The sequence below is a fragment of the Heptranchias perlo genome, chromosome 3 (genome assembly GCF_035084215.1).
Source record: "Heptranchias perlo isolate sHepPer1 chromosome 3, sHepPer1.hap1, whole genome shotgun sequence".
Lineage (NCBI taxonomy): Eukaryota > Metazoa > Chordata > Chondrichthyes > Hexanchiformes > Hexanchidae > Heptranchias > Heptranchias perlo.
The window spans coordinates 19913358-19938012 of NC_090327.1; the positions used below are offsets into that span (position 1 = coordinate 19913358).

General features: G+C 45.6%; 1 protein-coding gene across 1 annotated transcript in view; it reads right to left on the reverse strand.

Moving 5' to 3' along the window:
• Positions 1 to 24655, reverse strand: part of LOC137310891 (protein argonaute-2) — a 120160-nt gene that overhangs the window by 22784 nt on the left and 72721 nt on the right. Inside the window, exons 15-16 of the mRNA XM_067978445.1 lie at positions 21203 to 21397; positions 1734 to 1868 (exon numbers count right to left, since the gene is read on the reverse strand). Coding sequence (XP_067834546.1) covers positions 1734 to 1868; positions 21203 to 21397 — 330 coding nt within the window. The remainder of the gene's footprint in view (positions 1 to 1733; positions 1869 to 21202; positions 21398 to 24655) is intronic.

Genomic DNA, 24655 nt, shown 5'->3' on the forward strand with positions numbered 1-24655 from the left:
ATAGGAAGGGAATTCCAGAACTAAGGGCCTAGGCAGCTGAAGGCACGGCCGCCAATGGTGGAGCAATTAAAATCAGGGATGCGCAAGAGGCAAGAATTAGAGGAGCACAGAGATCTCGGAGGATTGTAAGGCTGGAAGAGGTTACGGAGAGGTAAGGAGGGGCAATGCCATGGAAGGATTTGAAAACAAGGATGAGAACTTTAAAAATCGAGGCACTCCTGGACCGGGAGCCAACGTAGGCCAGCAAGCACAGGGGTGATGGGTGAATGGGACTTGGTCCAAGTTAGGATAGGAGCAGCAGAGTTTTGGATGAACTCAAATTTACAGAGGGTGAAAGATGGGAGGCCGACCAGGACAGCATTGGAATAATCAAGTCTAGAGGTAACAAAGGCATAGATGAGGGTTTCAGCAGATGAGCGGACACTGGGGCAGAGACAGCCAATGTTATGGAGGTGGAAGTCGGCAGTCTTGGTGATGAAGCGGGTGTGGTCGGAAGCTCATCTCAGGGTCAAATAGGACGCCAAGGTTGCAAACAGTCTGGTTCAGCCTCAGACACTGGCCAGGGAGAGGGATGGAGACGGTGGCTAGGGAACAGTGTTTGTAGCGGGGACCAAAGACAATGGCTTCGGTCTTCCCAATATTTCGTTGGAGGAAAATTTTGCTCATCCATTACCGGATGTTGAACAAGCAGTGTGACAAATGAGAGACAGTGGAGGGAAGTGAGGTAGAGCTGGGCATCGTCAGCACATATGTGGAACCTGCCGTCGTGTTTTTGGATGATGTCGCCGAGGGGCAGCATGTAGATGAGAAATAGGAAGGGGCCCAAGGATAGATCCTTGGAGGACTCCAGAGGTAACGGTGCGGGAACGAGAAGGGACGCCATTACAGGTGATTCTTTGGCTACGACTGGATAGATAAGAATGGAACAGGCGAGCGTAGTCGCACTCAGCTGGACGAGGGCGAGAGGTTGGAGGAGAATGGTGTGGTCAACCGAGTCGTAGGCTGCAGACAGGTCAAGAAGGACGAGGAGGGATAGTTTACCATGGTCACAGTCACATAGGATGTCATTTGTGACTTTGATAAGAGCCATTTCAGTACTGTGGCAGGGGCGGAAACCTGACTGGAGGGATTCAAACATGGAGTTGCGGGAAAGATGGGCACGGATTTGGGAGGCAACAACACGTTCATGGACCTTGGAGAGGAAATGGATGTTGGAGATGGGGCAGTAGTTTGCAAGGACAGATGGGTCAAGGGTAGGTTTTTTGAGGAGGGGGGTGATGACGGCAGATTTGAAGCAGAAGGGGACAGTACCTGAGGAGTGGGAACCGTTAATAATATCAGTTAACATGAAGGGAAGTTGGGTGGTCAGCTGTTTGGTGGGAATAGGGTCGAGGGAGCAGGTGGTGGGTCTCATGGTCAAGATGAGCTCAGAGAGGGCATGAGGGGAAATAGGAGAAACTAGAGAAAGATACAAGCTCAGGGCTAGGGCAGGGGGATTAAGATTTATAGCACGTGTCCATGATTACAGATCCAGTTAGGAGGTAATCTGTGCAGTCTATGTTGCTAAATTTTTTTTAAACATACAAAATAGCATACTGAACCAGAGTCAAACTAGCCTAGAGCTGCTTGACATTTTCTCATCTGTTACTGTACACAACTACTATGAAACCAATTAACATTAAAATACTGAAACAAACACATTTCCTAAGTATGAAGTCTACAAAACCTCCTACCCTTTCATTCTTGTCAGTACAGAACAGCCTGGTGTGATGTCGTTTTTGAACCACAATGAAAGTGATGCCAGGCTGGTAGTCCTTTTCTAGCTTGATACATGCCTCTCGAATGGCCAGCAACTCATGATGGAGCACCTAAGAAAGCAATTTACAGCAATGTTAGTTTTATCTGAAAGAACTGGAGAGAAATTTTGAAACAAAATACATTAAGACACGACACTTGGACTGGAACACATCCAAGTACACAATTTATGTAAACAGCTGTAATCTCAGATGTGGATGACTGTAGAACCACAACTCATTTTGAATTGAACAATTTTCTAACATGATTCATCTACTTTGGTTTAGGTGAAAATGTTTTACATATATGCCTAAAAGGATGTTAAATATTTAATTCATTTGAACTTGAAAATTAAATTAGTCTCTAATAAAATAAGATTGCAAAAAACCTTAAAATTAGGTTAAAAATTTTCTAAGAAGCTAGGATTATAAATTAGAAAAGGCACATTTTGCAGTCTAGGGCCAAAAAAGTTCCCTCAGGATGAGGTGTTGCTCATTTGGTTCAGCATTCAGCTAGAAAAGGCTCCATTAAAGGAATACTTAAATACTGAAATTTATGCAGAAATTGATTCACATCAAAGCAAAACACACAGAATAACTTCTCCATTAGATTGGTATTTTTCCATATAGTTTCCGCCCTTTTCCCCCCCTCTGCCCAGTTTTCCTTTATTCTTCTCCCAAATTTTCATCTTGCCTTTTGCCTGCCATCTGTTTGGGCTGTTAAGTGGCTAGTGACATTAATGCCACACAAGTGCTGAGCATGACCATTTCCAACGAGACCCTAAACACCTCCCTTGACATCCAATGGCATTATCACCAAGTCGCCCACCAACATCCAGGGGATCACCGTTGACCAGAGACTTAGCCACATAAATGCCATTGCTATTAGAGGTCAGAGGCTGGGCATTCTGTGGCAAGTGGATCATCTCTTGACTTCCCAAAGCCTCTCCACCACCTAAAAGGCACAAGGGTGATGGATGGATGGGTGCAACTGCAACAATATTCAAAGCTCATCCATGATAAAGCAGTCTACTTGATTAGCACCTCATCTACTAGCCAAGGCATCCACTCCCTCCATGACCAGCGTACCGTGGCTGCAGTGTGCACTATCTGCAGCATGCACTGCAGCAACCTGCAAAGGTTTTTTCAGCATCACCTCCCAAATCCCCAACCTCCGCCACCTAGCATTCAAATCTAATAAATTTCAGGGTCTGGCTAAGAGACTTAAGATGAAATTAGCAAGGAAATGTCATCACAGATTTCTTTTTATTTTGGTTTGTGCTATGTAACAAATAATACCAAATGGTTTGTTTTGTGTGACTGATGGTAGTAAATTTTAACCCCCAAGAACGGATGGGTTAGGGGCCGATGGGCAGTGAAAATGCTACGTTTTCAGAGTGGGACCACATCCCAGCTCCAACACGCCCACTTTTGGGTTTAACCCAGGCATATTGTCTGCATGTGGAGGGCAGACACCAGGAAGTCCCGCCCCCACTTGAAGCCGGTGGGCCTTCACTTCAAGGGGTAATGTACCTCATTGAGATGCTTAATATTGTGTGTATTGGACAATTAAAATGAATTTAACCTGTTCAGGTTTCCCATTGCCTCCGATTCACGTCAGGTGAAAGCAAGCAGGAAAGGCCAGATCCAAGAGGTGAGTGCCTCTGTTGCACTGTTAATGGGCCCGGAGGAGCAGGTGTGCCTCATCCAGGCCCAACAAGCTCACCTGGCCGACAGGACCCCCGTCATCGGCCGTCCACCCACGCCCTCCGCCCCACTTGCTGACCTCTCGATCTACAACGGTGACTGACCCCCTGATGTCATCCACATCCGACTCACCCACCGACTTTTTCCAAGCCCAATGATCTCTCGCTCACCCCCATCTCTGATGTACAGCTCCTTTCACTGCCGACAGCCAGCCAGCCAGCCAGCCAATCAGGCTGGCTGCCGGGCGCAAATCCCAGAATTGTCATTGATGGGCCTCACCGTCCACTTACCTTCCGGGTTTCGCACCTGGAAATCTCTCAACATTACCACCACACCACCCCTTTCCTGGCTGGAAGTTAAAATTTACCCCACAGTATGAAATGTTTCGCATGTAATAATTAGCAATACTGCAGGCATGGCAGGTTCTTACACAAAAATTTAATACTAGGCAAAAAATATTGAACTAAAATTCATTAAAAGAGGGCCTTACACACAAGTACAATCAGATCAAAAAGGGTCCTAAAGTCCAACAGTCAGAAGAAAAAAAATCCCTGAAGCATAAAGAACACACGATTTGAGAGGGAAGGGAAATTGCCTGAAAGTTGTGGCTTATGTTGGAACTAATGCCATAAGAAGAAACAGAACTGTGGTCTTGCAAAGGGAGTTTCAGTAATTAAGAGATAGATTTTTAAAAAAGCATTCATTCCCAACCATCCCTGCAAGAGTAGAAACCTCAGGATTATTCCCAGTGCCAAGTGCTCGTCAACAGAGGAACAGTGAGCTCAAGGAGGGAAATACATGACTAGAGCGTAGGAGTGAAGGATTCAGATTTCTAGGATATGACAACCCATTTTGGGGCAGTAGTGATCTGTACAGGGTGGAAGGACTTCACCTGAACATGACTGCGACCAATATTCTCACTGGGAGAGTAATGTGTTGCGGGGAGGTTTTAATTTAAAATGGAGGGGAAAGGGAACAAAACAAGGTGAGAAAGCAGAAGAGAGCAAAAGGGACAATGAGCTTACAAAAGATATGGGGAATACATTTCAGGAGTAGGGGGAGTAAAATGAGTAAGATTGCAAAGGAAGTTGTACCTATGTAAAGGCACAAGTTATTGTCAATAAAATTGGTGAGCTAGAAGCAAAAATTGCTGTGGCGGATATGATATAAAATCATTACCAGAGACGTGGCTTAAGCTAGGGCAAAACTGGAAGCTGAACATTCCTGGTTACAAAATATTCAGGTGGGATAGATTGGAAAAAAGGACACGTGACGATGTTGACTCCATTAAATCACAAACATATGGATGATATAGGGGATGCTGCAAAAGCAGTGTTAAGGAATAGAAAAGGGACTGTTACTTTAGTGAAAAAGAAATAGAGAAAGAGATATGTAGAGAAAAACGCAACAGGACTGCAACAACAGAATGACTAATTATCTAAACACAGACTGGGGCAAAACTAAATGTAAGTAGCAAAGAAGGGGAGGGATTGCTACAATATATCAAAGTCTGTTTTCTAACTAAATATGTTTTTAATCCAAGAGTTCGTGCTGACCTAATTTTAGGAAATTAAATGGGGCAAATACGTAATAAAGGTAATTGTAAACAATTTTACAACACCAAGTTATAGTCCAGCAATTTTATTTTAAATTCACAAGCTTTCGGAGGCTTCCCCCTTCGTCAGGTGAACGATGTGAAATGAAATCCTCGAAATGAAATCGCATTTATAATTCACAGAACAATGCTTGGTGAGTACAGACAGTTTTTTCAACTGCCCGTTGCCAAGGCAATCAGTGTGCAGACAGACAGGTGTTACCTGCCAGGTCTCACAGAATATACAAATCACCAAAAAAAAAACAACAAACAAAAAAAAAGAGATAGAGAGGTAGAAACATAGAAAAGACAGCAACTGACCCGTTATATTAAAAACAGATAACATTTGTTCGCTGGTGGGGTAACGTGTAGCGTGACATGAACCCAAGATCCCGGTTGAGGCCGTCCTCATGGGTGCGGAACTTGGCTATCAATTTCTGCTCGACGATTTTGCGTTGTCGTGTGTCTCGAAGGCCGCCTTGGAGTACGCTTACCCGAAGGTCGGTGGATGAATGTCCATGACTGCTGAAGTGTTCCCCGACTGGGAGGGAACCCTCCTGTTTGGCGATTGTTGCGCGGTGTCCGTTCATCCGTTGTCGCAGCGTCTGCATGGTCTCGCCAATGTACCATGCTCTGGGGCATCCTTTCCTGCAACGTATGAGGTAGACAACGTTGGCCGAGTCACAGGAGTATGAACCATGCACCTGGTGGGTGGTGTCCTCTCGTGTGATGGTGGTATCTGTGTCGATGATCTGGCATGTCTTGCAGAGGTTACCGTGGCAGGGTTGTGTGGTGTCGTGGACGCTGTTCTCTTGAAAGCTAGGTAATTTGCTGCGAACGATGGTCTGTTTGAGGTTGGGTGGCTGTTTAAAGGCGAGTAGTGGAGGTGTGGGGATGGCCATAGCGAGGTGTTTGTCCTCATTGATGACATGTTGAAGGCTGCGGAGAACATGGCGTAGTTTCTCCGCTCCGGGGAAGTACTGGACGACAAAGGGTACTCTGTTGGTTGCGTCCCGTGTTAGTCTCCTGAGGAGGTCTATGCGATTTTTTGCTGTGGCCCGTCGGAACTGTCGATCGATGAGTCGAGCGTCATATCCCGTTCTCACTAGGGCGTCTTTCAGCGTCTGTAGGTGTCTATCGCGCTCCTCCTCGTCTGAGCAGACCCTGTGTATTCGCAGGGCCTGTCCATAGGGGATGGCCTCTTTGACGTGGTTAGGGTGGAAGCTGGAAAAGTGGAGCATCGTGAGGTTGTCCGTGGGCTTGCGGTAGAGTGAGGTGCTGAGGTGCCCGTCTTTGATGGAGATTCGTGTGTCCAAGAAAGAAACTGATTCTGAGGAGTAGTCCATGGTGAGCAAATTACCTAGCTTTCAAGAGAACAGCGTCCACGACACCACACAACCCTGCCACGGTAACCTCTGCAAGACATGCCAGATCATCGACACAGATACCACCATCACACGAGAGGACACCACCCACCAGGTGCATGGTTCATACTCCTGTGACTCGGCCAACGTTGTCTACCTCATACGTTGCAGGAAAGGATGCCCCAGAGCATGGTACATTGGCGAGACCATGCAGACGCTGCGACAACGGATGAACGGACACCGCGCAACAATCGCCAAACAGGAGGGTTCCCTCCCAGTCGGGGAACACTTCAGCAGTCATGGACATTCATCCACCGACCTTCGGGTAAGCGTACTCCAAGGCGGCCTTCGAGACACACGACAACGCAAAATCGTCGAGCAGAAATTGATAGCCAAGTTCCGCACCCATGAGGATGGCCTCAACCGGGATCTTGGGTTCATGTCACGCTACATGTTACCCCACCAGCGAACAAATGTTATCTGTTTTTAATATAACGGGTCAGTTGCTGTCTTTTCTATGTTTCTACCTCTCTATCTTTTTTTTTGTTTGTTGTTTTTTTTTTGGTGATTTGTATATTCTGTGAGACCTGGCAGGTAACACCTGTCTGTCTGCACACTGATTGCCTTGGCAACGGGCAGTTGAAAAAACTGTCTGTACTCACCAAGCATTGTTCTGTGAATTATAAATGCGATTTCATTTCGAGGATTTCATTTCACATCGTTCACCTGACGAAGGGGGAAGTCTCCGAAAGCTTGTGAATTTAAAATAAAATTGCTGGACTATAACTTGGTGTTGTAAAATTGTTTACAATTGTCAACCCCAGTCCATCACCGGCATCTCCACGTAATAAAGGTAGAGGAACATCCATGAACAGCAACCATAACATAATTAGGTTCCACATAAAAATTGAAAAGGAGAACAAAGATGAACAGTACTGGACTGGGAAAAACACCAAATTCAATTAGATAAAAGAGGGAACTATCCCAGATAAACTGTCAAGAAAAACTGGCAAGTAAAACAGTACAAAAACAACAGGAAACATTCAAACAGGAGATGATTAGAGTACAGCCGAGACATACCCCTTACAAGATGTAAAGGATATGCAGAAAAAGTTGAATTTCCTTGGATAAGCAGAGAAATTACAATTAAAATGAGACTTAAAAGAAAAAGAGACAGGATAAACTAGGGGCTAATAATACAAAAGAAAATTAAGTTGAATATAGAAAATATAGAAGGGAAGTAAAGAAAAATTAGGAGAGCCCAAGAGAAGGTAAGTAGATATGTCACCAGCTCCGGATGGGATGCATCTTAGGTTGCTGAAGGAAGTAAGGGTGGAAATTGCAGAGGTAATGGCCATAATCTTCCTAACATCCGTAGGATACAGGGGTGGTGCCAGAGGACTGCAGAATTGCAATTGTTACACCCTTGTTCAAAAAAGGGAGTAAGGATAAACCCAGCAACTATAAACCAGTTTAACCTCAGTGGTGGGGAAGCTTTTAGAAACGATAATACGGGTCAGAATTAAGTCACTTGGACGAGTGTGGATTGATTAGGGAAAGCCAGCACAGATTTGTCACAGGTAAATCCTGTTTAACTAACCTGACAAAGTTTTTTGATGAGGTAACAGAGAGGGTAGATGAGGGCAATGCAGTTGACATGGTGTATATGGACTTTCAAAAGACAATGGATAAAGTGCCGCAAGGTAGGCTTATCATCAAGATTGCGGCCCATGGAATAAAGGGGGCAGTAGCAACATGGATACAGAATTGGCTAAGTGACAGGAAACAGTGAGTAGTGGCGAACAGTTGTTTTTCAGACTGGAGGGAGGAGTACAGTGGTGTTCCCCAGGGGTTGGTGCTGGGACCACTGCTTTTCTTGATATATAGTAATGACTTGGACTTGGGTGTACAGGCACAATTTCAAAATTTGCAGCTGACCAAAACTTGGAAGGGTAGTGAACAGTGAGGAGGATGGTGATAGACTTCAAGAGGACATAGACAGGCTGGTGGCATGGGCAGACACGTGGCAAATGAAATTTAACGCAGAAAAATGCGAAGTGATACAATTCGGTAGGAAGAACGAGGAGAGGCAATATAAACTAGAGGGCACACCTCTAAAAGGGGTACAGGAACAGAGAGATCTGGGAGTACAAATCATTGAAGGTGGCAGAGCCGGTTGAGAAAGCAGTTAAAAAAGCATTCAGGATCCCGGGCTTTATAAACAGAGGCAGAGTACAAAGTATCGAAGTCATAATGAACCTTTAGAAAACACTGGTTCGGCCACAATTGGAATAGTGTGTCCAGTTCTGGGCACCGCACTTTAGGAAAGATATATAGAGAGGATGCAGAAGAGATTTACTAGCATGATTCCAGGGATGAGGGAGTTTAGTTACGTGGATAGACTGGAGAAGCTGGGGTTGTTCTCCTTGGAACAGAGACAGTTGCGAGGAGATTTGATAGAGGTATTCAAAATCATGAAGGGTCTAGGCAGAGTAGAGAAACTTGGCGGAAAGGTCAAGAACCAGAGGACATAGATTTAAGTTGATTGGCAAAAGAACCAAAGGTGACATGAGGAAAAACTATTTTACACGGCAAGTGGTTAGGATCTGGAATGCACTGCCCGAAGGGGTGGTGGAGGCAGATTCAATCATGGTCTTCAAAAGGGAACTGGATAATTACTTGAAAGGAGGAAGCAGAGCAATCGGATATCTATACGCAAGAAAATACTACCGAGTCAAGTGGTACAACTCAAATGTGAGAAATGCACCAGACCCTGATGGCGTGCATCCTAAAATGCTGCTGAAAGTCAGCGAGAGAAGAGAGGAAATAGCAGAAGCTCTGACCACAGTTTTCCAACCATTCTTAGATCTGGAAGTTGTGTCAGAGAAATGGAGAATTGCAAATGTAAAACTTCTTTTCAAAGAGACAAATCATTGCTTTTTTAACCGCTTTCTCAACCGGCTCTGCCACCTTCAATGATTTGTACCCCCAGATCTCTCTTTTCCTGCACCCCTTTTAGAGTTGTGCCCTCTAGTTTATATTGCCTCTCCTCGTTCTTCCTACCAAATTGTATCACTTCGCATTTATCTGCGTTAAATTTCATTTGCCACGTGTCCGCCCGTGCCACCAGCCTGTCTATGTCCTCTTGAAGTCTTTCACCATCCTCCTCACTGTTCACTACCCTTCCAAGTTTTGGTCATCTGCAAATTTTGAAGTACTGGCCATAATCTTCCAAATGTCTTTAGATACAGGGGTGGTGCCAGAGAACTGGAAAATTGCAAATGTTACATCCTTGTTCAAAAAAGGGTGTAAGGATAAACCCAGCAACTATAGGCCAGTCAGTTTAACCTCTGTGGTGGGGAAATTTTTGGAAACAATAATCTGCAACAGAATTAGCAGTCACTTGGACAAGTGTGGATTGATTAGGGAAAGCCAGCACGGATTTGTTAAAGGAAATAAAAACAGAAAACGCTGGAGAAGCTCAGCAAGTCAGGCAGCATCTGTGGAGAAAGAAACAGAGTTAATGTTTCAGGTCAAAGACCTTTCGTCAGAACTGGAAGATGTTAAAAGAGTTAAAGTTTTTGAGCAAGTACAGAGCCAGGGAAAGGGGAAGAGGGAGGGGAGGAAAGAATAAAAGGGAAGGTCTGTGATAGGGCACGAGTGATCAAATGACAAAAGGGATGATGGTGCAAGGCAAGGAAGGTGGTAATGGGACAGGTTAAGAACCAAAAGATTGATCAGGAGTAGCTGTAAATGGCAACGGCAGAACCATTACCAGCACTAGCTGACCGAAAAAATGGGAGCAGTGGTTATGATCTGAAGTTATTGAAATTGATGTCGAGTCCGAAAGGTTGTTAAGTGCCTAAATGAAAGATGAGGTGCCATTCCTCGAGCTTACGTTGAGCTTCATCGGAACAGTGTAAGAAGCCAAGGACGGAGAGGTCAGAGTAGGAGTGGGAAGGGGAATTAAAATGGCAAGCGACCGGCAGGTCAGGGTCACGCTTGCGGACAGAGCGGAGGTGTTCAGCAAAGCCACCACCCAGTCTGCGTTTGGTCTCCCCAATGTTTAACTAACTTGATAGATTTTTTTGATGAGGTAACAGAGGGGGTCGATGAGGGCAAGGCGTTTGATGTGGCGTATATGGACTTTCAAAAGGTATTTGATAAAGTGCCGCATAATAGGCTCGTCATCAAGATTGACGCTCATGGAATAAAAGGGGCAGTAGCAGCATGGATACAAAATTGGCTAAGTAACAGGAAGCAGATAGTGGTAAATGGTTGTTTTTTTGGATTGGAGAGGTGTACAGTGGTATTCCCCAGGGGTCGGTACTAGGACCACTGCTTTTCTTGATATATATTAATGACTTGGACTGGGTGTACAGGGCACAATTTCAAAATTTGCACATGACAAAACTTGGAAGGGTAGTGAACAGTGAGGAGGATAGTGATAGACTTCAAGAGGATATAGACAGGCTGGTGGAATGGGCAGACACGTGGCAGATGAAATTTAACGCAAAAAAATGCGAAGTGATACATCTCGGTAGGAAGAATGAGGAGAGGCTATATAAGTTAGAAGGAAAAACCATTTTACGCAGCAAGTGGTTAAGATCTGGAATGCATTGCTGGGTTTTGGGGGTGGGGGGTGGTGAAGGCAGATTCAATTGTGGCTTTCAAAACGGAACTGGATAAGAACTTAAAAGGAAAAAATTTACAGGGCTACGGGGATAGGGCGGGAGAGTGCAACTAGCTGGATTGCTCTTGCATAGAGCCAGCTTGGACTCGATGGGCCGAATGGCCTCCTGCCCTGCTGTAACCTTTCTATGATTCTATTGGTAACTATAGACCAGTCAATGTAACATTGGTAGTGTGTAAGCTTCTAGAAGCTATAATAAATTAATACCAATCTAGAAAGAAATGGGTTAATTGAGGACAGCCGGTAAAAGACTTGCGAACAATTTGCATTTATATAGCGCCTTTAACATAGTAAAACGTCCCAAGGCGCTTCAACGGAGCATTAACAAAATTTGACACCAAGCCACAGAAGATGGTATTAGACGGGTGTCCAAAAGCTTGGTCAAAGAAGTAGGTTTTAAGAAGCGCCTTAAAGGAGGAGAGACAGAGGATCTTAGGGTGGGGATTCTAGAGCTTAGGGCCTAAGCAACTGACGACACAGCTACCAACGGTGGAGCGAATAAAATCGAGGATGCGCAAGAAGCTACAATTGGAGGAGCGTAGAAGGGCTGGGGGAGGTTACAGAGATAGGGAGGGGTTAGGCCATGGAGGGATTTGAAAAGAAGGATGAGAATTCTAAAATCGAGGCATTGCCGGACCGGGAGCCAATGTAGGTCAGTGAGCACAGGGGTGATGGTGAACTGGACTTGGTGCGAGTTAGGATACGGGCAGCAGAGTTTTGGATGACAACAAACAATCGAGTTCTGAGAAAATAACAGAGTATTTTGATAAAGGAAATGCAATGGATGCAGTGTATATGGATTTTCAGACAGCATTTAATAAAGTGCAACATAGGAGGCTTGTTGATAAAATGAATGCACATAATATCAAAAGTAGCGTGGCAATGTGTTTAGGGATGTAAATAGTGATGTGCAGCAATCAGTGTTGGGACCACTGCATTTTCAATATACATAAATGAGTTGGACTTGGATACTGGCAGCAGGATATCAAAATTTGCAGGCAACAAAAAAAAAACAGTACACTTCATTTTTCAAACTGAGTTGAAAACAGATCTTAGTTATAATGATCCAAACTGAAGATTGTTCTTTCTGCCTCTTCCCAAGTGATTTTGTAGGCAGAGCTGCCCCCATTCACTTCATGAGTGCAGAGGTGTTAAATAACTTCTCTCTACAATTCAGTTAGCTTGTCAGCAGTCATTAGGTTACAGGAACATAGGAACAGGAGTAGGCCATTCAGCCCCTCGTGCCTGCTCCGCCATTTGGTAAGATCATGGCTGATCTGTGATCTAACTCCATATACCTGCCTTTGGCCCATATCCCTTAATACCTTTGGTTGCCAAAAAGCTATCTATCTCACATTTAAATTTAGCAATTGAGCTAGTATCAATTGCCATTTGCAGAAGAGCGTTCCAAACTTCTACCACCCTTTGTGTGTAGAAATGTTTTCTAATCTCGCTCCTGAAAGGTCTGGCTCTAATTTTTAGACTGTGCCCCCAACTCCTAAAATCCCCAACCAGCGAAAATAGTTTCTCCCCCGACACCCTATCTGTTCCCCTTAATATCTTATAAACTTCGATCAGATGACCCCTTAACCTTCAAAACTCTAGAGAATACAACCCCAATTTAAGTAATCTCTCCTCGTAACTTAACCCTTGAAGTCCGGGTATCATTCTAGTAAACCTACGCTGCACTCCCTCCAAGGCCAATATGTCCTTCCGAAGGTGCGGTGCCCAGAACTGCTCACAGTACTCCACGTGCAGTCTAGCCAGGGTTTTGTATAGCTGCAGCATAACTTCTGCCCCCTTGTACTCTAGTCCTCTAGATATAAAGGCCAACATTCCATTTGCCTTCTGCACCCGTTCATGACACTTCAATGATCTATGTACCTGAACCCCTAAGTCCCTTTGGACATCCACTGTTTTTAACTTCTTACCATTTGGAAAGTACCCTGTTCTATCCTTTTTTGATCCAAAGTGGATGACCTCACATTTGTCTACACTGAATTCCATTTGCCACAATTTTGCCCATTCACCTAATTATCAATATCGCTTTGTAATTTTATGTTTTCATCTACACTGCTTACAATGCCACCAATCTTTGTGATGTGGAGATGCCAGTGATGGACTGGGGTTAACAATTGTAAACAATTTTACAACACCAAGTTATAGTCCAACGATTTTATTTGAAATCTACAAGCTTTCGGAGGCTTCCTCCTTCCTCAGGTAAATGTCAGGAACTCCTCGAAGCCTACGCATTTATAAATCACAGAACAATACATGGTGATTACAGACAGCCTTTGCAACTGCCCGTTGCCATCACCGTGTTCAGACAGAGAGGTGTTACCGACAGAACCCCCGAATATACATTCAACAAAAAAAAACTGGAAAAAAAGCGAGGCAGAAACATCCGGAAGGCAGAGAAAGCCAGCAAATGACCCGTTATATTAAAAACAGATAACATTTGTTCGCTGGTGGGCTTACGTGTAGCGTGACATGAACCCAAGATCCCGGTTGAGGCCGTCCTCATGGGTGCGGAACTTGGCTATCAATTTCTGCTCGACGATTTTGCATTGTCGTGTGTCTCGAAGGCCGCCTTGGAGTACGCTTACCCGAAGGTCGGTGGCTGAATGTCCCTGACTGCTGAAGTGTTCCCCGACAGGGAGGGAACCCTCCTGTCTGGCGATTGTTGCGCGGTGTCCGTTCATCCGTTGTCGCAGTGTCTGCATGGTCTCGCCAATGTACCATGCTCTGGGGCATCCTTTCCTGCAACGTATGAGGTAGACAACGTTGGCCGAGTCACAGGAGTATGAACCATGCACCTGGTGGGTGGTGTCCTCTCGTGTGGTGGTGGTATCTGTGTCGATGATCTGGCATGTCTTGCAGAGGTTACCGTGGCAGGGTTGTGTGGTGTCGTGGACGCTGTTCTCCTGAAAGCTGGGTAATTTGCTGCGAACGATAGTCTGTTTGAGGTTGGGTGGCTGTTTAAAGGCGAGTAGTGAAGGTGTGGGGATGGCCATAGCGAGGTGTTCGCCGTCATTGATGACATGTTGAAGGCTGCGGAGAACATGGCGTAGTTTCTCCGCTCCGGGGAAGTACTGGACGACGAAGGGTACTCTGTTGGTTGCGTCCCGTGTTAGTCTTCTGAGGAGGTCTATGCGATTTTTCGCTGTGGCCCGTCGGAACTGTCGATCGATGAGTCGAGCGTCATATCCCGTTCTTACCAGGGTGTCCATTGCGTTCCTCCTCGTCTGAGCAGACCCTGTGTATTCGCAGGGCCTGTCCATAGGGGATGGCCTCTTTGATGTGGTTAGGGTGGAAGCTGGAAAAGTGGAGCATCGTGAGGTTGTCCGTGGGCATGCGGTAGAGTGAGGTGCTGAGGTGCCCGTCTTTGATGGAGATTCGTGTGTCCAAGAAAGAAACTGATTCTGAGGAGTAGTCCATGGTGAGCTTGATGGTGGGATGGAACTTGTTGATGTTATCGTGTAGTCTCTTTAGTGATTCTTCGCCGTGGGTCCATAGAAAGAAAATGTCGTCGATGTATCTGGTGTATAGCGTTGGTTGGAGGTCCTGTGCAGTGAAGAAGTCCTGCTCGAACTTGTGCGTGAAAATGTTGGCGTATTGGGGTGCAAATTTGGTCCCCATAGCTGTTCCGTGTGTTTGGGTAAAGAACTGGTTATCGAAGGTCAAGACATTGTGATCCAGGATGAAGCGGATACAACTCATCCGCTTCATCCTGGATCACAATGTCTTCACCTTCGATAACCAGTTCTTTACCCAAACACACGGAACAGCTATGGGGACCAAATTTGCACCCCAATACGCCAACACTTTCACGCACAAGTTCGAGCAGGACTGCTTCACTGCACAGGACCTCCAACCAACGCTATACACCAGATACATCGACCACATTTTCTTTCTATGGACCCATGGCGAAGAATCACTAAAGAGACTACACGATAACATCAACAAGTTCCATCCCACCATCAAGCTCACCATGGACTACTCCTCAGAATCAGTTTCTTTCTTGGACACACGAATCTCCATCAAAGACGGGCACCTCAGCACCTCACTCTACCGCAAGCCCACGATGCTCCACTTTTCCAGCTTCCACCCTAACCACATCAAAGAGGCCATCCCCTATGGACAGGCCCTGCAAATACACACGGTCTGCTCAGACGAGGAGGAACGCGATGGACACCTACAGACGCAAAGACGCCCTGGTAAGAACGGGATATGACGCTCGACTCATCGATCGACAGTTCCGACGGGCCACAGCGAAAAATCGCATAGACCTCCTCAGAAGACTAACACGGGACGCAACCAACAGAGTACCCTTCGTCGTCCAGTACTTCCCCGGAACGGAGAAACTACGCCATGTTCTCCGCAGCCTTCAACATGTCATCAATGACGACGAACACCTCACTATGGCCATGCCCACACCTCCACTACTCGCCTTTAAACAGCCACCCAACCTCAAACAGACTATCGTTCGCAGCAAATTACCCAGCTTTCAGGAGAACAGCGTCCACGACACCACACAACCCTGCCACGGTAACCTCTGCAAGACATGCCAGATCATCGACACAGATACCACCATCACAGGAGAGTACACCACCCACCAGGTACATGGTTCACACTCCTGTGACTCAGCCAACGTTGTCTACCTCATACGTTGCAGGAAAGGATGCCCTGGAGCATGGTACATTGGCGAGACCATGCAGACACTGCGACAACGGATGAACGGACACCGCGCAACAATCGCCAGACAGGAGGGTTCCCTCCCAGTCGGGGAACACTTCAGCAGTCAGGGACATTCAGCCACCGACCTTCGGGTAAGCGTACTCTAAGGCGGCCTTCGAGACACACGACAACGCAAAATCGTCGAGCAGAAATTGATAGCCAAGTTCCGCACCCATGAGGACGGCCTCAACCGGGATCTTGGGTTCATGTCACGCTACACGTAAGCCCACCAGCGAACAAAAGCTATCTGTTTTTAATATAACGGGTCATTTGCTGGCTTTCTCTGCCTTCCGGATGTTTCTGCCTCTCTCTTTTTTGTTGAATGTATATTCGGGGGTTCTGTAGGTAACACCTCTCTGTCTGAACACGGTGATTGCCTTGGCAACGGGCAGTTGCAAAGGCTGTCTGTAATCACCATGTATTGTTCTGTGATTTATAAATGCGTAGGCTTCGAGGAGTTCCTGACATTTACCTGAGGAAGGAGGAAGCCTCCGAAAGCTTGTAGATTTCAAATAAAATCGTTGGACCAATCTTTGTGTCATCGGCAAACTTAGATATGTGACTTTCTATGCCTTCATCTAAGTCGTTAATAAATATTGTGAATAATTGAGGCCCCAAGACAGATCCCTGTGGGACTCCACTAGTAACATCCTGCCAATGTGAGTACCTTCCCATTATCCCTACTCTCTGTCACCTTTTGCTCAGCCAACTTCCGAACCAAGTCCGTACTTTTCCCTCGATTCCATGGGCTTCTAATTTAGCTAACAGTCTCTTATGTGGGACCTTATCAAATGCCTTCTGGAAGTCCATATAAATAACATCCATTGACATTCCCCTGTCCACTACTTTAGTCACCTCTTCAAAAAATTCAATCAGGTTTGTCAGGCACGACCTACCTTTCACAAATCCATGCTGGCTCTCTGATTAACTGAAAATTCTTGAGGTGTTCAGTCACCCTATCCTTAATTATAGACTCCAGCATTTTCCCCACAACAGATGTTAGGCTAACTGGTCTATAATTCCCCGGTTTCCTTCTCTCTCCTTTCTTAAAAAGCGGAGTGACATGTGCAATTTTCCAATCTCGAGGGACAGTTCCTGAATCTAGAGAACTTTTGAAAGATTATAGTTAGGGCATCCGCAATGTGCTCACCTACTTCCTTTAAAACCCTGGGATGGAAACCATCTGGTCCTGGGGATTTGTCACTCTTTAGTGCTATTATTTTCTTCATTACTGTTGCTTTACTTATGTTAATTTTATCGAGTCCCTGTCCCTGATTCAATATAAGTTTTCTTGGGATTTCCGGCATGCTATCCTCTTTTTCTAATGTAAATACTGACGCAAAGTCATTTTTTTTTATATACGTTCATGGGATGTGGGCGTCGCTGGCAAGGCCGGCATTTATTGCCCATCCCTAATTGCCCTCGAGAAGGTGGTGGTGAGCCGCCTTCTTGAACCGCTGCAGTCCATGTGGTGACGGTTCTCCCACAATGCTGTTAGGAAGGGAGTTCCAGGATTTTGACCCAGCGACAATGAAGGAACGGCGATATATTTCCAAGTCGGGATGGTGTGTGACTTGAAGGGGAACGTGCAGGTGGTGTTGTTCCCATGCGCCTGCTGCCCTTGTCCTTCTAGGTGGTAGAGGTCGCGGGTTTGGGAGGTGCTGTCGAAGAAGCCTTGGCGAGTTGCTGCAGTGCATCCTGTGGATGGTGCACATTGCAGCCACAGTGCGCCAGTGGTGAAGGGAGTGAATGTTTCGGGTGGTGGATGGGGTGGCAATCAAGCGGGCTGCTTCATCTTGGATGGTGTCGAGCTTCTTGAGTGTTGTTGGAGCTGCACTCATCCAGGCAAGTGGAGAGTATTCCATCACACTCCTGACTTGTGCCTTGTAGATAGTGGAAAGGCTTTGGGGAGTCAGGAGGTGAGTCACTCGCCGCAGAATACCCAGCCTCTGACCTGCTCTCGTAGCCACAGTATTTATATGGCTGGTCCAGTTAAGTTTCTGGTCAATGGTGACCCCCAGGATGTTGATGGTGGGGGATTCGGCGATGGTAATGCCGTTGAATGTCAAGGGGAGGTGGTTAGACTCTCTCTTGTTGGAGATGGTCATTGCCTGGCACTTATCTGGCGCGAATGTTACTTGCCACTTATCAACCCAAGCCTGGATGTTGTCCAGGTCTTGCTGCATGCAGGCTCGGACTGCTTCATTATCTGAGGGGTTGCGAATGGAACTGAACACTGTGCAGTCATCAGCGAACATCCCCATTTCTGACCTTATGATGGAGGGAAGGTCATTGATGAAGCAGCTGAAGATGGTTGGGCCAAGGACACTGCCCTGAGGAACTCCTGCAGCAATGCCCTGGGGCTGAGATGACTGGCCTCCAACAACCACTACCATCTTCCTTTGTGCCAGGTATGACTCCAGCCACTGGAGAGTTTTCCCCCTGATTCCCATTGACTTCAATTTTACTAGGGCTCCTTGGTGCCATACTCGGTCAAATGCTGCCTTGATGTCAAGGGCAGTCACTCTCACCTCACCTCTGGAATTCAGCTCTTTTGTCCATGTTTGGACCAAGGCTGTAATGAGGTCTGGAGCCGAGTGGTCCTGGCGGAACCCAAACTGAGCATCAGTGAGCAGGTTATTGGTGAGTAAGTGCCGCTTGATAGCACTGTCGACGACACCTTCCATCACTTTGCTGATGATTGAGAGTAGACTGATGGGGCGGTAATTGGCCGGATTGGATTTGTCCTGCTTTTTGTGGACAGGACATACCTGGGAAATTTTCCACATTGTCGGGTGGATGCCAGTGTTGCAGCTGTACTGGAACAGCTTGGCTGGAGGCGCAGCTAGTTCTGGAGCACAAGTCTTCAGCACTACAGCTGGGATGTTGTCAGGGCCCATAGCCTTTGCTGTATCCAGTGCACTCAGCCGTTTCTTGATATCACGTGGAGTGAATCGAATTGGCCGAAGACTGGCTTCCGTGATGGTGGGGATATCGGGAGGAGGCTGAGATGGATTATCCACTCGGCACTTCTGGCTGAAGATGGTTGCAAACGCTTCAGCCTTGTCTTTTGCACTCACGTGCTGGACTCCGCCATCATTGAGAATGGGGATGTTTGCAGAGCCTCCTCCTCCCGTTAGATGTTTAATTGTCCACCACCATTCACGACTGGATGTGGCAGGACTGCAGAGCTTTGATCTGATCCGTTGGTTGTGGAATCGCTTAGCTCTGTCTATAGCATGTTGCTTCCGCTGTTTAGCATGCATGTAGTCCTGAGTTGTAGCTTCACCAGGTTGGCACCTCATTTTTAGGTACGCCTGGTGCTGCTCCTGGCTTTCTCTTCTACACTCCTCATTGAACCAGGGTTGATCCCCTGGCTTGTTGGTAATGGTAGAGTGAGGAATATGCCGGGCCATGAGGTTACAGATTGTGCTGGAATACAATTCTGCTGCTGCTGATGGCCCACAGCGCCTCATGGATGCCCAGTTTTGAGCTGCTAGATCTGTTCTGAATCTATCCCATTTAGCACGGTGGTAGTGCCACACAACACGTTGGATGGTGTCCTCAGTGCGAAGACGGGATTTCATCTCCACGAGGACTGTGCGGTGGTCACTCCTACCAATACTGTCATGGACAGAAGCATTTGCGACAGGTAGATTGGTGAGAACGAGGTCAAGTAAGTTTTTCCCTCGTGTTGGTTCGCTCACCACCTGCCGCAGGCCCAGTCTAGCAGCTATGTCCTTCAGGACTCGGCCAGCTCGGTCAGTAGTGGTGCTACAGAGCCACTCTTGGTGATGGACATTGAAGTCCCCCACCCAGAGTACATTTTGTGCCCTTGCTTCCCTCAGTGCTTCCTCCAAGTGGTGTTCAACATGGAGGAGGACTGATTCATCAGCTGAGGGAGGACGGTCGGTGGTAATCAGCAGGAGGTTTCCTTGCCCATGTTTGACCTGATGCCATGAGATTTCATGGGGTCCAGAGTCAATGTTGAGGACTCCCAGGGACACTCCCTCCTGACTGTATATCACTGTACCGCCACCTCTGGTGGGTCTGTCCTGCCGGTGGGACAGGACATACCCAGGGATGGTGATGGAAGAGTCTGGGACGTTGGCTGAAAGATATGATTCTGTGAGTATGGCTATGTCAGGCTGTTGCTTGACTAGTCTGTGGGACAGCTCTCCCAATTTTGGCACAAGTCCCCAGATGTTAGTAAGGAGGACCTTGCAGGGTCGACTGGGCTTGGTGTTTTGCCGTTGTCGTGTCCGGTGCCGGGTGGTCCGTCCGGTTTTATTCTTATTATGACTTTTCGTAGCGAGATTTTACAACTGAGTGGCTTGCTAGGCCATTTCAGAGGGCAATTAAGAATCAACCACATTGTTCAACATGTCCGCCATTTCCCCATTGTCAATGACAATATCCCCACTTTCAGTTTTTAAGGGGCCAACACTGCTCCTGACCACCCTCTTTTTCCTAATATAACTATAAAAGTTCTTCATATTGGTTTTGATATCCCTGGAGTTTCTTTTCATACTCTTTTTGTAGCCCTTACTATCTGTTTTGTGACCCTTTGTTGATCTTTGTATCTTTCCCATTCGCCAGGATCTGTGCCATTTTTTGCCTTTTTGTATGCCCTTTCCTCATGTCTTATACTGCCCCTTACCTCTTTTGTTGTCCATGGCTGTTTTTTTTTGGCAAGTAGAGTTCTTGCCCCTCAGGGGTATAAACCGATTCTGTATCACGTTAAATATTTCTTTAAACATTTCCCACTGATCAGTCGTTTTACCCATTAACAGATTTGCCCAGTTTACTGTGGACAGTCTCTGTCTCATCCCATTGAAGTCGGCCTTGCTCAAGTCTAGAATCTTAGCAGCCGATTCACTTTTTTCCCTTTCAAACACTACATTGAACTCGATCACGTTATGATCACTATTGGATAGATGTTCACGCACAGTTAAGCCGTTAACTAAATCTAACTAAAGGTTACAGCACAAACATACGCAATGTTTTCATGTGGCAGAAAAATTATGTGGCCACATCAAGCCACCTAAACCAGTGTTAGAAGAATCGTCTGCTCCATTTCTTCGTTCATAGGCAAGGCCAAATCCAAAGTAAGCACAGAGTTTGTTTTACTCAGTATTACGACTAGAGTAAATTATCAAATCATTTATGTAGGACCAGTCTTGCAAATTTGCAGCTGTTACACAAACAGGTCATCACTTCCTTTCGGTAAGCACATTTATAGACTTGACAGCCTCTTTGTCCAGCTAATAAATATGCTACTGTGACCCAACAGATTTCCCTATGCCTTGTTTACCTGTTGAAACTGTCCTTCTGAAACTCCATCTCTATAGAAAATAATTCGCGTTGGTTTGAAGCGAGTAGATTTGTAAAACTGGATGAGGAGTTCTCTGACCATGAAAGCAAGGTCCTGGATAATCTCCTGTCGATGCTGCTGTACACGAACTGTGGCACAATAACGACTTGGATGAGCATCCATACTACCCACCACCTAAGGAAAAGAGTGAGGAACAGAGGAGAAAATAAACCACAAGTAAGCTTCAACATATAACCCAGTACTAGGGAACATAGCACACAGCTATCAACTTTGAGGAAATCTTAGAAGTAATATTTCAAACAGCAAGATTGCCATTAATCACAAAACTCACTTTAAATAAGTGGAGATGTTTATACTTGTAAGTGTGAAATAGAAAGATTATTTTTAAACCAAAGTGGGTGTTTACACTTCCAGTGAGCAACACTAGGCAGGTCTAACAGTTGTTAGATTTTTTTTTAAAATGTGCTTCACAATTGACAATTCAAGTCATCACTGCACTAAGGATTGGTCCAAAACGATCATTTTTACTATATGACCGATCTGCTAAATTCTCGACATCTCTACCAAAAATCACTTACTAACTCTTACAAAAAATGATTAATGGTTGTTTAAGTTACATTATATTCATAGTTTTCACATAGTCTCCTGTGGTATTGCTTACAAGTTGAAGGATATTCTGTTCTATTATTACAGGGGTGTTATGCCATGTCATGTACAATGCATTACCACAGCCACTGATTTACAGTGACAGTCAAATTCCATTTATATTACATTGTATCCTAGGCATTGGATTCCACATTTGTTTATTTTTCCTTAAAAATTATAAATAAATGGCCTTGGTTATATGTTCCTTTGTTTATGTACTTAATTTTTTTATTTCACTTGTTTTTAAAAGCCCAGGAAGATGGCAGATAACATGGAGCAGTTTGGAAGTAGTTGAGAGGCAGGAGAGGATTGCTCACCAGTTGCATGGGGGAGCGGGTGACTCTTGATTTCACAGTACTGCAAAGGGGAAATCTTGGGTTTGATGGCACTTGATGAGGTGGGAAGTGGAGCATGGTTTACTGGGAGAATTGCGGGGATCTGGTTGTAGTGGAGCAGAGGGGTCTACTGGAATCTGGCAGCAGTGGAGGTCTATGACATGGCGGTGCTGGAAGCAGAAGGTCCAAGGGCGAGAGTTGGGGGTTACCATGTTTGAGAATGAGGGATATTCCTGGAGTGTGAAAACGGATACGGGGCACAAATCTCACAGTAAGTAGCTTATAACAATTCCTCCAAAAGACACTGCATTAAAAATGTTTTTTTGCTTTGATCCTGGAAAGTAAATTCATTTTTTCCTTTCCCACTGCAGCTAGATAAGATTTCATTGTTGCATCAATAATTTATAGAAACAATAATTGTTTTATAATTCTCAGTATAACCAACTAAAGGCAGATGCTGTAATTCAGGATCTAAGTAAATTTGTCACTCTGTAATTACACCATCCCATGAATAGTGATGCTACAGCAACTCCATCAGCGGGAGGGCATAATAACAGCGCGACATTTCCATAGGCACTTTCCAACATAAATATGGACATGGGAATTTATAATTGAAAAAGTTGACAGGAAATCCATGCAGACTTAAGATTTTTAAATAGATATTCCTTTACCCGGGTGTTTAATTTTTAATTCCTTACTATTTTTAAAGCTGATGATAGAGGAGGGCATGCAAGATGTACCAAATGGAGGTTAGAAACTAGACAACAAAGGAGTTTGGAAGTGCTTAATGGTATATACCTCAATGCAAGGAGTATAGTGAAAAGGCAGATGAGCTGAGGGCACTGATAGACAGTGGAAGTATGATATCTTAGCTATTACTGAAACATAGCTTAAACAGGGGCAGGAATGGCAGCTGAACGTTCCTGGTTACAGGATTTTCGGATGAGATCGAGAGGGGGGATATAAAGAGGGGGTGGCAGTATTGGTTAAAGAAACAATTACAGCTGTGAGGAGGGCTATGTTAGAAGGATCATCAAATGAGGCCATATGGGTTGAGCTAAAGAACAAAAAAGGGGCAGTCACACTGCTGGGTGTGTTCTATAGACCCCCAGTCAGAGGGAGATAGAAAAGCAAATATGTAGGCAAAATTCTGAAAAGTACAAAAATAGGGCAGTAATAGTAGGGGATTTACCCTAATATCAACTGGGATACAATCAGTATAAAAATTCGAGGGGGCAGAATTCTTAAATTGCATTCAGGAGAACTTTTTTAGCCAGTACATAACATAGCAAAAGCCCAATGAGGGGCAGTTCTGGATTTAGGAAATGAAGCTGGGCGGGTGGGAGAAGTATCAGTGGGAGAGCATTTTGGTGGTAGTGATCATAATTCAGTTAGATTTAGCATAGTTATGGAAAAGAACAAAGATAGAACAAGAGTAAAAATTCTAAATTGGGGAAAGGCCAATTTTACTAAGCTGAGAAGTGATTTTGCAAAAGTGGACTGCAAACAGCTATTTGAAGGTAAATCAGTGTCAGGACAGTGGGAGACATTCAAGGGGGAGATTCAAGGGATTCAGAGAAAACATGTTCCCACAAAGAAAACAGGGTGGGACAGCCAAATCCAGAGCCCCTGGATGACAAGGAGCATAAAGGGCTATAGTACTATAGACCCCCAAACATAAGGCAAAAAGGGAAGCTTATGTGAGACTCCAAGAGCTCAATACTGCAGAAAGTCTAGAGGAAAGTGCAGGGGTGAAACGAAAAAGGAAATCAGGAAAGCAAAGAAAGGGCATGACAAAATACTGGCAACTGAAATTAAGGAAAACCCAAAAATGTTTTATAAATACAAAAAGAGCAAGAGGATAACTAAGGAAAGAGTAGGGCTGATTAGAGACCAAAGACCTCAACATTGACTCTGGACCCCATGAAATCTCATGGCATCAGGTCAAACATGGGCACGGAAACCTCCTGCTGATGAATCAGTCCTCCTCCATGTTGAGCACCACTTGGAGGAAGCACTGAGGGTAGCAAGGGCACAAAATGTACTCTGGGTGGGAGACTTCAATGTCCATCACCAAGAGTGGCTCGGTAGCACCACTACTGACCGAGCTGGCCGAGTCCTGAAGGACATAGCTGCCAGACTGGGCCTGCGGCAGGTGGTGAGCGAACCAACACGAGGGAAAAACTTACTTGACCTCGTCCTCACCAATCTACCTGTCGCAAATGCATCTGTCCATGACAGTATTGGTGGGAGTTACCACCGCACGGTCCTCGTGGAGATGAAGTCCCGTCTTCGCACTGAGGACACCATCCAATGTGTTGTGTGGCACTACCACCGTGCTAAATGAGATAGATTCAGAACAGATCTAGCAGCTCAAAACTGGGCATCCATGAGGCGCTGTGGGCCATCAGCAGCAGCAGAATTGTATTCCAGCACAATCTGTAACCTCATG